Genomic DNA, 12617 nt, shown 5'->3' on the forward strand with positions numbered 1-12617 from the left:
TTATCGTAGTAATATAAGAATACATTGTAGCTGCTGAGTTACACTGACTGAAGGATTGATTGAAACTGAAAGGCAGCCATTTAGTGAACCCTGGGAAGCAAGATCTTTGCTGATCGCTCCCTGGATAACGAATCGATCGTCAGCTTAGGTAATTCATTTTCAATAAAGGTAATCAAAGGCCACATGTATTAAAACAACAAATGATATTTGTTTAAGTGCACTGGACTACCTCTTTAACCTCATTACTGCCAGGGAGACCTGCAACACATTGCAGAGTAAATCAATGCATGGCCGCCCTCCCTGGGAGCATAGGGCTAAAGGGGCAAACCTGTGATACTTGGTTAACAAAAATCTAACCTTATCGTCTTTTATTTCAGGAAATAAATCCTTTAAAGTCGTGATTAAAGCACTCTCTTTAAAAGAGCACATAAGGATTCATGTACCAGATCCTCTGGATCGGAACGATGGTTCCTTCCTGATGAGATATCGCATGTATGGCAGTGTCGCTGAAGGGTTAATCATTGAAGTCCTTCACGGGGATGAGCAGGTAGCTCGGTCCCCTTACATACTGAAAGGTAAGCATTGACTTTCTATTTTCTGTACCCCGTGCCACAGGGGACTGCAACTCATTAAATAATAATGAACCATTTTGAATGGTTCATTATATATATTTGCATGTCATTTCCCAGAATCCCTTGCTGCAGTGGAAGCGCTGTATGCTGGGTGACAATGGGGAAAGACAGGGTTGCAGACCTGTCTAAGACATGCAAATGAACATACAGTAATATTTACAGTTGCTTTATGCTTTACTGTGGAGGGTTTTTGTCACTTTTTTACCCACCATAACCTTAATGACAGTGGTGATTACCTAGTCTAGTCTCAAACCTGCTATGCCATTAAGACCAGCCTCACACTGATGATACCCATCAAGGTTGAAACATGTATGTGAGTAGGTCTAATGGCTTTGCATCTCATCCCAGCCTCTGTTTAAAAGCTGTGTTTAAAACAGCATGCATTGGCTTGAGGATTGGCTTGTGTAATACGAGCTCGAGACAAAAGGTGGCACTGGGTGCTCATTTGCATGTCATTTCCCAGAATCCCTTGCTGCAGTGGAAGCGCTGTATGCTGGGTGACAATGGGGAAAGACAGGGTTGCAGACCTGTCTAAGACATGCAAATGAACATACAGTAATATTTACAGTTGCTTTATGCTTTACTGTGGAGGGTTTTTGTCACTTTTTTACCCACCATAACCGTAATGACAATATATATATATATATATATATATATATACATATACATATATATATATATATATATATATATATATACATATACATATATACAGTGTTCGACAAACCTATACATTTGCTCGCCCCGGGCGAGTGGATTTACGTTTGGTACTAGGTGGCGAGTAGATTTTTTTGTGATTTGTCAACCACTATATATATATATATATATATATATATATATATATATATATATAATCATTTCTATCATCTCTATCTATCTATCATATTCATGGCTATTCAATATTCAGTAGCCATATTGGTCCTGGAGACATGTATATTCCTTGTAGGTGATGGTGCACATCATTGTTCTACGTAGAAGAAATTGCTTTGTGCAGAGATTTCACAACTTCACAGGTTTTTTCACTTTTCAAAATGTACACGATATAATATGCTCTATGAAGAGCCCTAATATTGGTCCCCTAAAAAGGGGTCACCACCTACAATGAATCTACCCAAGTGATTGTTCTCAGGGTTAATCCATTGAGTCCCCGTGGGGACTGCATGCTTTTGTTCCAGGTTTTACCCTCCATTCTATTAAGACTTGCTATTAAGGATTTTTACATGGGGAAAAGCACGTAAACTTGTAAAGGGCAGACGTGTACACAGATCAGTTCAAACATATCATAGGTGCCCATTATTTAAAAAAAAAAATCAAATGTTTCTCTCTATATCCTATATAATCTCAAAAACAAAGTCACAGCACCATATGATTAATGATGGATCAAAGTGAATCCTAACTAAATAGAATGGAGGAGAGCAGCTACTATTAACTAGAATATAGCAATTGCAAGCAAAACAAAAAAACACAAACAGACAATATGTATGACAAGGAAAAAGGAACTAGGAAATGGAAACACAAGGAAAAAACATAAGGATGGGAAAGCCAAAAAGTAAAATAAAACCTAAATAAAAATGATGTAAAACACTGGAAAACCCGGACAGCTATCAGCAGAACATCTACCTTCCTCGATACTTCTATAAAACAAAAAGGGACAGCGCGGGCTCCATAGTGTAAATGCTATAGGTTTTATTAACACGAGCTAAAATCAGGTCACTCACAGCAATGACGGTAGGACATGCGCATCGGACATAGACACCAGTATCCTGTTTGTCACCCATTATAGAGCTGTAGACTTGTGGCTGCATGCGTGTGAATCTGTTCCGCTCCCACAGCCGGGAACCTCCGTAATGTGCGTCCACTCAATGGCCCCCCGGTTAAGCGTTACACTTACTCTTTGTTCCACAGCACAACAGCTCCCCTCCGATACAGCAAAAACACAGTAAAGTAGAGGCCTTGCATGTTTAATGGGATTTATCAAACTCGTTGCCGATATTGCTACATTTTCCCCCTTTCTTTGCACCACAAAATCTGTCACATCTGAGATGGTTTAAACCTCTCTGTTTAACTATCTATACATGATGTAAAGCATTAATTTAATTTAATAAACATCTTACATCTGATGGAACTGGGAGCAAAATATAGAGCAATGCACCAATCAAGATGTCTTTGTGCTGATACATCTCCCTGTTAATGTTAGAAAGATTGCGTGCAGAGTATACCATAAGACAAAGCTAGATACTGGTTCTCTTATGCAAAGTATGAGGTGTGGAGTTTCTTCATTGCTGTGTACTGTCATTTCTTACTCCCTATTATCAAGGTAATGTTGGTACATTATATACGTATAGAGTTAGGTTATATTAATGCAGTGTAATACCAGTGAACAAGGACGTGATGATAATATAAACATTTGTCACATATTGGATTTCAATCCAGGTTTTCACCGTTTAAAGGCTTTGCTATTGCCATTACCACTTGGTTTAACTACTATTGGGGTTACTAGAATGCTATTTAAATAATGTTTCCTTTTGCGTTTAGGGCCAGTTTATCACGAATACTGCAACTGCCCAGAAGAGGACCCCCAAATCTGGCAGCAGACTCTTTCTTGTCCATCCAAAGAAGCTCAAATTTCCAAGGACTTTGTGCCGTTCCCAAGTATAGACCTTAACCGAATGCTGGAGGAAGTCCCTAGGAGGTTTGCAGAAAAGAGAGGCGCCATTGTTCATTACACTGTTCTAAATAATAATATTTACAGACGTTCCTTGGGCAAGTACACAGACTTCAAAATGTTCTCTGATGAGATATTGCTGTCATTGGCAAGAAAGGTATCAGTATGCCAGGATTCATTTAAAAGTCCTAAAGAACATATTCTCTTCCAAAGGCTTTGGAGTAAACAAGGGTTGGCGCATTGTTGTTTTCAGATAGTGGTTTACATTTTGAAGGCTTTTTATATGGTATTATACCCTAGGACAAATTCCTACACGTATGAATCATAAGTTGTGGTTGTCTGAAGTGTTGTGAAAAATGAATAATGGCACGAGCATAGACGTTGTATTCACTTGCCCTGTCTAATAATCTTTAAACACATATTTAGGTGCGTCTGCCTGATTTTGAATTCTATATTAATGTTGGGGATTGGCCAGTGGAACATCGAAAAGCTAATGATACCCCTGGCCCTCTGCCAATGATATCTTGGTGTGGCTCCACCGATTCACAAGACATCATCCTTCCAACCTATGATACCACTCATTCAACTCTTGAAGCCCTCCGCGGTGTAACCAACGACCTTCTCTCTATTCAGGGACATACAGGTAAATTCCTCAATCATTCCTCTATTATTTGTACATTAAAACAACCTGAAAACCCTGAAGCAACATAGATACTACTACAGCTCATTACAGTAGCTGACCCACACTGACCGCTGCTGATGACCTCTAACAACTTTGAAACACCAAAAACCACTCTTATGTTCGTTCTTCACGTACCAAACTTTAACTACTACTGTCAGAAAGACTCTTGCGTTGGTTATTACAATACAAAACAAACCACTACTGTAGGTAGGATAGATTCTCATGTTGGTTGTTACAGTACTTTACAGGGCAGCACATGAAATCACGATGGCTGCTCTGACAAGGGTGTATTTATTAACATCGGCTTATTTTAGGCAGTAGTTTTCAACCTATTAAGAATTGAGGAACCCATTCAAATGAATCTAGACCTTGTAGAACTCGAACTTGACTATCATATGTACCTAAAATGTTATTGCTGCTTAGGTCACACATTTATATTTTTCAAATAAATACACTTTTTTTTTTTCTATATTATGCGTATAGATTATTACATTACAATATGACATTTTAACCTCCCAAGTTCTTAAATAAAAAGAATAAAACATTAGAGTTTAGAACAATTAAATATCCATCATAATCACATTTTCTTTGCGGAACACTTGATGAGGGATAAAGAAGTGTTGAGAAACGACATAATAATCAGCATTTGTATGCAGTGCATCAATCATTTGCAGGGGATAAGAGTTAAAATGCTGTCTTAAACCTCACTCCATTATCGTTAAAGGCATCGTCAATTAATAATTCATTTTTCCTCCCCTGATTCTTGAGGTCCTTTCTGGAGCAACAAAACTGAACAGGCTTTCTTCAGAGGCCGAGACAGCCGAGAGGAACGTCTTCAGCTCATCCGCCTGTCTAAGAGCTACCCCGACCTGCTGGATGCTGGTATAACCGGATATTTCTTCTTCCGAGAGATGGAAAAAGAACTGGGAAAAGCTCCCCTCATCGGTTTCTTTGATTTCTTTAAAGTATGTCATTTGATCTGCTGCTCGCCCTCTATAAGGCAACTTGATTTTTTTTGCTTCACAACAATTTTTTTTGTCTACTGATATTTGTTCAATCTGAAATTTTGCTAAGAAATTAGTCATTTACAAATATTTTCTTTAGGGAGAAAGAAGCCATGGAGGTTGTTTTTGTTTGTGGCTGTGAAATAAGAGTAATTAGATAAACAAATGCCTCATATCCTTAACAGGGAAACCCTTAAAAAAACGTAAGTCTTTGTTTTTATGACAATTCACCCTAAAACAAGATATATGCCACCACCCTACATCCAATATTAAATTGCATCTACTAAATGAAGCATTTCACTAGCCTAGACTCGTAATTACCGTTCCCCACTTACAAACTATCTTGTCCAGGGACCTTTACATTTTTCTGCTGTCTCTGTGAGTCCGCTAACTTCGAGAATAGGAGCACCCCCTGCATCTGTTGACTTGCCTCGGGTGCACAGTTACACCTGGTGCGGGTAATCGCTGCAAACTGGATCCAATAGAAGAAAAAAACGACACTCCACAGGGCTTTACAAATGTAAAAAAAAAAAAAAAGGTGTTCAATAGTGGAAAGATCGACGTTTTAGTCCTAACATGGACCTTTGTTGTCAAAGGTACACGTTGGGACCAAAACGTTGGTCTGTGTCGAAACGTCATTGGTGTGTTACATGGAAAACGGCAGTGGCGCAGTATTTCCTTGTGCATGTTCTTCCCCGTTTTCTCTTTTATTCGTAGTACAAATACCAGGTGAATATGGACGGTACGGTAGCAGCTTACAGATTTCCATACCTTATGTTGGGGGACAGCCTTGTGTTGAAGCAAGCCTCCCCATACTATGAGCACTTCTACACCGCACTCAAGCCATGGAAACACTACATTCCTATAAAAAGAAACCTTAGTGATCTTATTGAAAGAATACAGTGGGCAAAGGTAAGTTTATTACTGTCAATTGCAATTAGATTTATTTTGTAATTTATTTTTTATTCCGATTTTATAAAAAAAAATTGGGGTACAGAAAACAAAGGGCAGAGGTATCAAATCAATACAACATGAACACAGGAATTGACAATAAAAGAATACAAAGGGTTACACACGGAGTTCAATTCAAGTCCCTGCCAATATATATCACATTATATAGCTTCTCAATATTGCAGAGGGTCGCACATAGGGACTAGGGCTGTCCCTATGCAAATGCGTTATTCGAAAGACCAAACCATTTACAGCATCAACAATGCTTTCTCGGGCCCTCTATCACCTTCTTTCCTTAAAACATGGGTCCCAAGATTTAATTAGCTTTTATGTGCAGCTCATCTCAATTTCTGGTCAACATTAATATACAATGTGGAAAACGAGAAATAGCGTGGGTATATTACAGAACACATAAGGTTATTAACGGGACAGAGGGCACTTGTTTTAAACTTGCTGAACACAGTGCAGCTTCTGTGCCTTTATAACAAGATGAAGCTGTGTTGATTTGTAAGTCAGTGATAACATTACAGATTTTGAAAAACTCTTCAGATACTGTAGTATGTGTGTTGAAATTCAGACAATGGATAAGTACATTGATGGTTACTTTTTGCTGTCAGCGATGCACTCTTCCGATTTCCTCATTCTGCAGAATGCACAGCACCAACCTCTCACCCCAATTACAACTTCCTGAAACATTGCTGGCTCAGCTGATGAGACATCAGTAACGTGTGCCAAAAGAATAACGATCTTAGGCGTGAATCTAGTGTAGTCCAACAGCCATTATCACTTGTGTGTAGGGTAGGTATATTTTTATAGCGCTAACCAGGTACACTGTGTTTTTAAAGTTTGTACAAACATTAAAAACAGGGAACATAATAATACATGTATAATTACTTGTTAATATCCATTCAAATTAATAACACAAATTGAAATTGTGCCTAATGAAAATTACATTGTTTTTGATGTGAGAGAACTGGGCTTCAAGTCCAATACCAACTCTTTTTGAAAACATTTTCCCTTTCTAATAACTAAATAGCGTATTACTGTAATAATACATCCAACTATGTGTGTATTAGTGTAGCACAGGGATCTCCAACTGGTTCTCCAAAGGGGCCGGATCAGAAAACATTTTAGTAGAAGGGCCACCAGCTTATTATAAATGTCATTATAGATACAAGTGCGTTTAGAGACCTAAAAATTATTATATTTCAACACTTTGCAAGCATTTATAACATTTGTACCATATATATTTACATTACCTTAACTTACAAGTGAGTTTCAGTGTGGGACACTGCACTTGGCTACCTAAGCAACTAGTATGAAATTAGCAGGTGCAGAGAACCCACGGGCCGGATGTGTACCATCGGGCCACTAGTCGAAGAGCCCTGGCATACCGTCTTGTAATATAGGCCATATATCAATTAAGGCTAAAATAGGACCCAGTTTTATTTAGGTGATTTTGTACAGTATTTCAAATGATGGATTTCCCCTTCCAAGCAGTGGAGAGCTGCCTCCCAGCACCAGTATGTGCAGTGCATTGTTACCCCTCCTGTAGCCTGGTTTTGATTGACTGCTGACCGTGCTGACAATCCTGATGCTAATCTCATGCCTTTTGCCTTATTTACTTTTTAGGAAAATGATGACGAAGCTAGGACAATTGCCAAAGAGGGCCAAGTTCTTGCCAGAGAACTGCTTCAACCCCACCGCCTTTACTGCTATTATTATAAAGTGTTCCAGGTGGGTGTAAAAAGGGATAGACCAAGGTCATTTTTATGAGCAGCGATTACACCTCCATGAATTAGATATGGCCCTGACTGTTCGAGGGACGCAGATGCTCTTTGACACTGTTGGCCAGAGAGGCATCTTGAACACGTCTCCTTTGTGTCCAATTTTCTTTTTCCTGCTATTTTCCGCCATGTGCATAAAGTTATTGAAGTTAAAGTGGAGTTACCCAGTGTAATTAGTATACCGGGATGTGTCACATTTTGAGCCTTCGTCCAACATTGCCGACCCGTTCCCCCCCACTGTCGCCCCCTCCCCCCCTCCTCCCTGCTTCCCTCCCTCCCCCCAAAAAGAAAAGCTCACTTATTTGTTGGCGTTTCTCGCTGCTGCTGGTAGAAGGTTATGAACCTCCGGTGTGCGTTCTGCTGATATGGCACAAGAATAGGTAAAGTTTGCACCGCACCACCAAAACAAAAAACGAGGTAGAGAGGGTAACTCCAAAATTAGTTCATTTGACCATAAAAAAAGGGGCAAAAACAGGCCAACATGTTTCGCGCTGCTAGCGCTTTGTCAGGGACCTTGACCTTGTTTTGGAGGCCCCTTTTGTAACAAACGGGTAATCAATAAGAGGTTGCCCAGCCGCTGACCTGATGAACTGCACTTAAATTATACACTTTCCCTAATTATCAACGTAAATGTTTCAGCAATATGCTAAGCGCCAAGCCAGCAACCCTGAAATCCGTGAGGGGATGGAACATGTACCTCAGTCAGATGACAATACTTCCGCCTGTAAATGCCACAGGATGAAAACCGGCAGAGAAGAACTATAGCCGTCCAAGGCAAAGAAACTTTCCGGTGAAGACATCTGTAGGAATAAGATTGTGAGGCATGGGATGAGAGTGCAACAACTGATTACGTACAACATACTGGGATACCATTGTGGCCAATGGCCGATATCACAAACTATTGTAGATTTCCTATAGGAGTCTGTTGTATTGCTAGCACCATATATAACAATAATGAATAACGTATTGTGACATCATGGCTAATGGGTTGGTTCACATGTGTAACATTGATGGGGTCCAACATATTTATTGTCTTTTAATAAACATTAGCCTTCTATGATATGCACTCCTAGTCCCACCGTTTATTAAAGTAGTACAGCCATTGGCTATTTCCCACTGGGCCAAAAAATATAATATAATCCATGAGCCATATAATGTGATAATCGGTAGCATGAAAATGTCAGTAACTGTTAACAGAAGTTACAATGCTGCTGTATTATGGAGGTTTGTTTACTATTTTGTAAAGCACATTTATAATTAAAAAAAAAAAAAAGTGGTTAAAATGCCTGCAAAATGTTGTTGCTTTTTATACTGTACATTGGAGTAATAGTAAAATGTAAAAACTATATGCGGCACTGTACTTAATGTGTAAATCTATGTGGCACTGTACTTAATGTGTATATCTATGTGGCAAGCACTTTTAATTTGGGTGCCCCAGACGCAGAGCAACAAAGTGATTTGCCAAAGGTCACAAGGAGATGAGACTGGGAACTCAATAGACTGACATTACTGTTGTGCTGTTACTTCTCCCTAGTATAAGAAATAGTGACTGTGTTGCTACTTAAGTAGCAATCCCTAAAGGACAGGGCATTACCAGACCATTAATGCCAGGGTGGAAGAGTTGAAGGCCTAGGTAAAGCCGATGCCCCTTAACCCACCCTGCTATTAATGGCCAGGTGATGCCATGTCAGTCTTTGCATGTCTTCAATACCTCCAGCCAGGGCATTATTGGCCAATATTGCCCTGTTCTTCTGGGATTACTTAATGCCTTGAATTTTGACCAATCAGAGATCAGGGATATTATTAATACACAGAAATTTTATGCATTTAGCCTAATGCATGATTTGCACCAGTGGTTCCAAACTACTGATATGTGAAACTGCATTATTCCCTAGGATTTTCTGTTAATGTCCACGGAATAATCTCTGCATCAATCCTCTAGAATTCTGTGAGTTGCAGCTTTGCACCAGATACTGTATAATATTAATAAATACACAGATCACCAGTCCTAGAATCGCTTCAGCACACTTTTTTTTTTTTTAGCGGCTCCATCAAAATGACATGAACAAATAGCGTTGCCCCTCCCCCCCTCCTTTTCTCGGCTCGTTTGACACTGGGTTGCCATGGCGACGCGTCGCTGGAAAATGAAGGTAAATAAAGTTGGAGGCCTCGCGCGATCCCCGACTTTTACTTTCAATGTCTTCGGGAGAAGCAACCGCACCACCGTGCCCCCTCCCCACAAAATAAAATCTAGCACCACCCAGTTTGCGCACCCCTGGGTTAAGGAATTAATTCCAATAATATACCAATTACTCTAAACAACACATTTTTATGAACTATATTTATCAAACTATGTAAAAATTGCTAATTAGCTACAGTATATGGTGAAAAGTGCTATTTCATGGGCAAAACTACAACTCCCAGAATTCCCTAGAACTCGCGAGAGATTAAAACTCAGACAGGAACATAATAGCCACCCTAGGGAATAATTCAGTCAAAAGGTGCTTTTTACAATAATATCAGTGAGAGAGAAGATCCTGCTAGACATTCATTACATTACTTGGGTTTGAACATTTTTACATAATTAAGATAAACATGTTTAGAAATATTTATTTAAACATTTGCTCCTATATAATGGCCCTATAGCCCACACCTACTCTGCCATACAATACCTTCCGGCACTGGAAAATCCCTTCAAGCCCATTAATTGCAGCGGTCCTTGAGCTCTGAAAGGTGCCTTATGGTAGAAGACTGCTTAGTAAATAAGGCCCCACGTCTGTATAACCTCAACGTTTCCCAGGAGTTTACAATTACTGATATGTATGGCCCTGCACTCCTCAGGTTTATCCTCACATAACAAATTACACCACCAGTGTATGTCTTTCACATCATTCATGACATTCCTAGGTTAGCAATCTGGAAATGTAGTTTATTTTCTATTTATTTATAAAATGTTTTAACAGGAAATAATACATTGAGAGTTACCTCTCATTTTCAAGTATGGAAAATATTGTAGCGTGCTGTGTAACGTATTTAACGGTTAATAAAGCAAATGGCAGCAAATTAATATTTTACCATTTGTTTTACATTCTGTTATTGTTCTACCCTTAAAACCCAACGGATTCTATCCCAAGCCAGTCTGATTTGCATCAAATTAGAGCTTCTAGATGTAGCAATACAGAACGCTTATTTTCTTTTACATAAGAATGCTTCTTTAACTGTGAGAAGCCTTTCTGGCAGTAAAAACATCCCTTCTTCTTTTAAAGGAACAATGCAAGCGCTTTTTTTTTTTTAATTTGATGTATTTACACAGGATAGAAGCAGACGGTCTCCGGAGATGGTACTTACCTCCATAGGGGGGGGAGGGGGTTCCGGTAAGCTAGGTAGGGCAAAAATAAAATGTTGCCAAAAAAAAAGCGTTTGGATTGCCACATTAATACAAAACCAATGCTATTCTTGCATATTAGAATAACCAGGCATTGCAGTCGGCCACATTGGACTTTAATGAATAAAGTGTGGGCTATTTTTAACATTTGTTCTGCAGTTTCATCAAACCTAAAACACACAAATGATCAACAGAAGAGTCCATGCTGCACATTAAGCTTTGTCTCTTGGTGTTTCTAGAGGCATAGGGACAATAAGCAAGTGTTAATTCCACTCACCCTTATTAACCCTAGTGCTGTCAGACGGGACGGCAACCTAACCCAATGCTCTGCAATGCGCTGCCGGCCCCTCTGGCAGTGAATGCGTTATTTCACTTCCTGTGGGTACAATAACAATTGTGCTGGTCAGTTGTTCGTTGGGTAAAAACTGGATCGTGGGCACAGGACGTCTAACTGGAAATGTGAGATTTTGCTGTGTTCTGGATCTGGTGCGTTCTGATTGTATTACAACTCTTCCTTGCTGCATACTCCATAAGGGCATTTTAATGTGGTGTCACTGAAACATCATAGGGGTAGGTTTATTGGTTCATCTGCTTTACATAGCAGTTCCTTGGAGGTGTATGTTTCCTCCCTTCAGGACAGAGCCCATATCAATTTCTAATTAGTACAGGTATATTACACTTCAGTGTCAGTCTGCACATCACCCTTCAAGAGTAGGTGAATGTATAAAGCTGACAGAAGTATATGTACTGTAAATGTTATTATATTCACACCAGGGAATTTGTGCACCCACATTTTAACTATACAGTAAGGTAACAATGATACTGGCTTTGGCCAGCTTTGAATTGCACTACTCTCAAAAACATTTGCTTTATTTAACCCGTTCAGGGCTTTCCCACTAGTCCATGGGACAATAATGACATATATTCAGTATAGGTACCTGCAAATGTGGTTATGCCTTGACGTTGGCTGCAGGCTTATAACGCTTTGGCCAAAGGGTTTAACTAAATAACCTTTACTCATGAGATCACTATTATTTTAGCCTAATTGGTAGGAGCGCAGGAATCATTCTTTTTGTTTTTGCATTACGACTCTAACAGGCTTTCTTGTTCAGTTGCCTCTCCAGTGTTTCCAGTGAGATGATAAATTACAGATGCTTCAGGGGTTATTTCTCAGAAGTCTTCTGGCTGCAAAACCTGGGGCAGGAATGGTTAGTGGTAATGTCGCTGCCATTCAAGGGACGGAATACAGCACAAGTCCCTTTTATATCCTTGAGTCAGCAACATTGTAAGTCTATGAAAAGATTTGCTTGAAAAAGATTTGGTGGAGTTCTGCATTTAATGTGCAGGAAAAAAGCAGCGCACCAAGTGAGTATTTAAAATGCAGGCTGTGCTGAAAAGCTGTGTAATACGGCAGTCATTAGCTTATAGGGGTCCATGTCCTCTGGCATCATGAACCTGCTATGTCTTCTAACTTTTTTCTTTCTCCTGGCCTCATGGAGATGTTACTCCCT

The 12617-nt window shown here is 39.5% G+C and overlaps 1 protein-coding gene across 4 annotated transcripts in view; it reads left to right on the plus strand.

Moving 5' to 3' along the window:
* Window positions 1-10776, plus strand: part of POGLUT3 (protein O-glucosyltransferase 3) — a 35342-nt gene extending 24566 nt beyond the window's left edge. For all 4 annotated transcript variants that reach the window (XM_075592343.1, XM_075592344.1, XM_075592342.1 and 1 more), the window contains 7 exons: window positions 378-575; window positions 3168-3454; window positions 3724-3940; window positions 4748-4944; window positions 5701-5895; window positions 7567-7671; window positions 8361-10776. In XM_075592343.1, the coding sequence (XP_075448458.1) occupies window positions 378-575; window positions 3168-3454; window positions 3724-3940; window positions 4748-4944; window positions 5701-5895; window positions 7567-7671; window positions 8361-8486 (1325 nt within the window). In that variant the 3' untranslated portion in view covers window positions 8487-10776. The remainder of the gene's footprint in view (window positions 1-377; window positions 576-3167; window positions 3455-3723; window positions 3941-4747; window positions 4945-5700; window positions 5896-7566; window positions 7672-8360) is intronic.
* Window positions 10777-12617: the final 1841 nt, after the last annotated feature.

This window comes from Ascaphus truei, chromosome 3, assembly GCF_040206685.1.
Source record: "Ascaphus truei isolate aAscTru1 chromosome 3, aAscTru1.hap1, whole genome shotgun sequence".
In the NCBI taxonomy this organism is placed as follows: domain Eukaryota; kingdom Metazoa; phylum Chordata; class Amphibia; order Anura; family Ascaphidae; genus Ascaphus; species Ascaphus truei.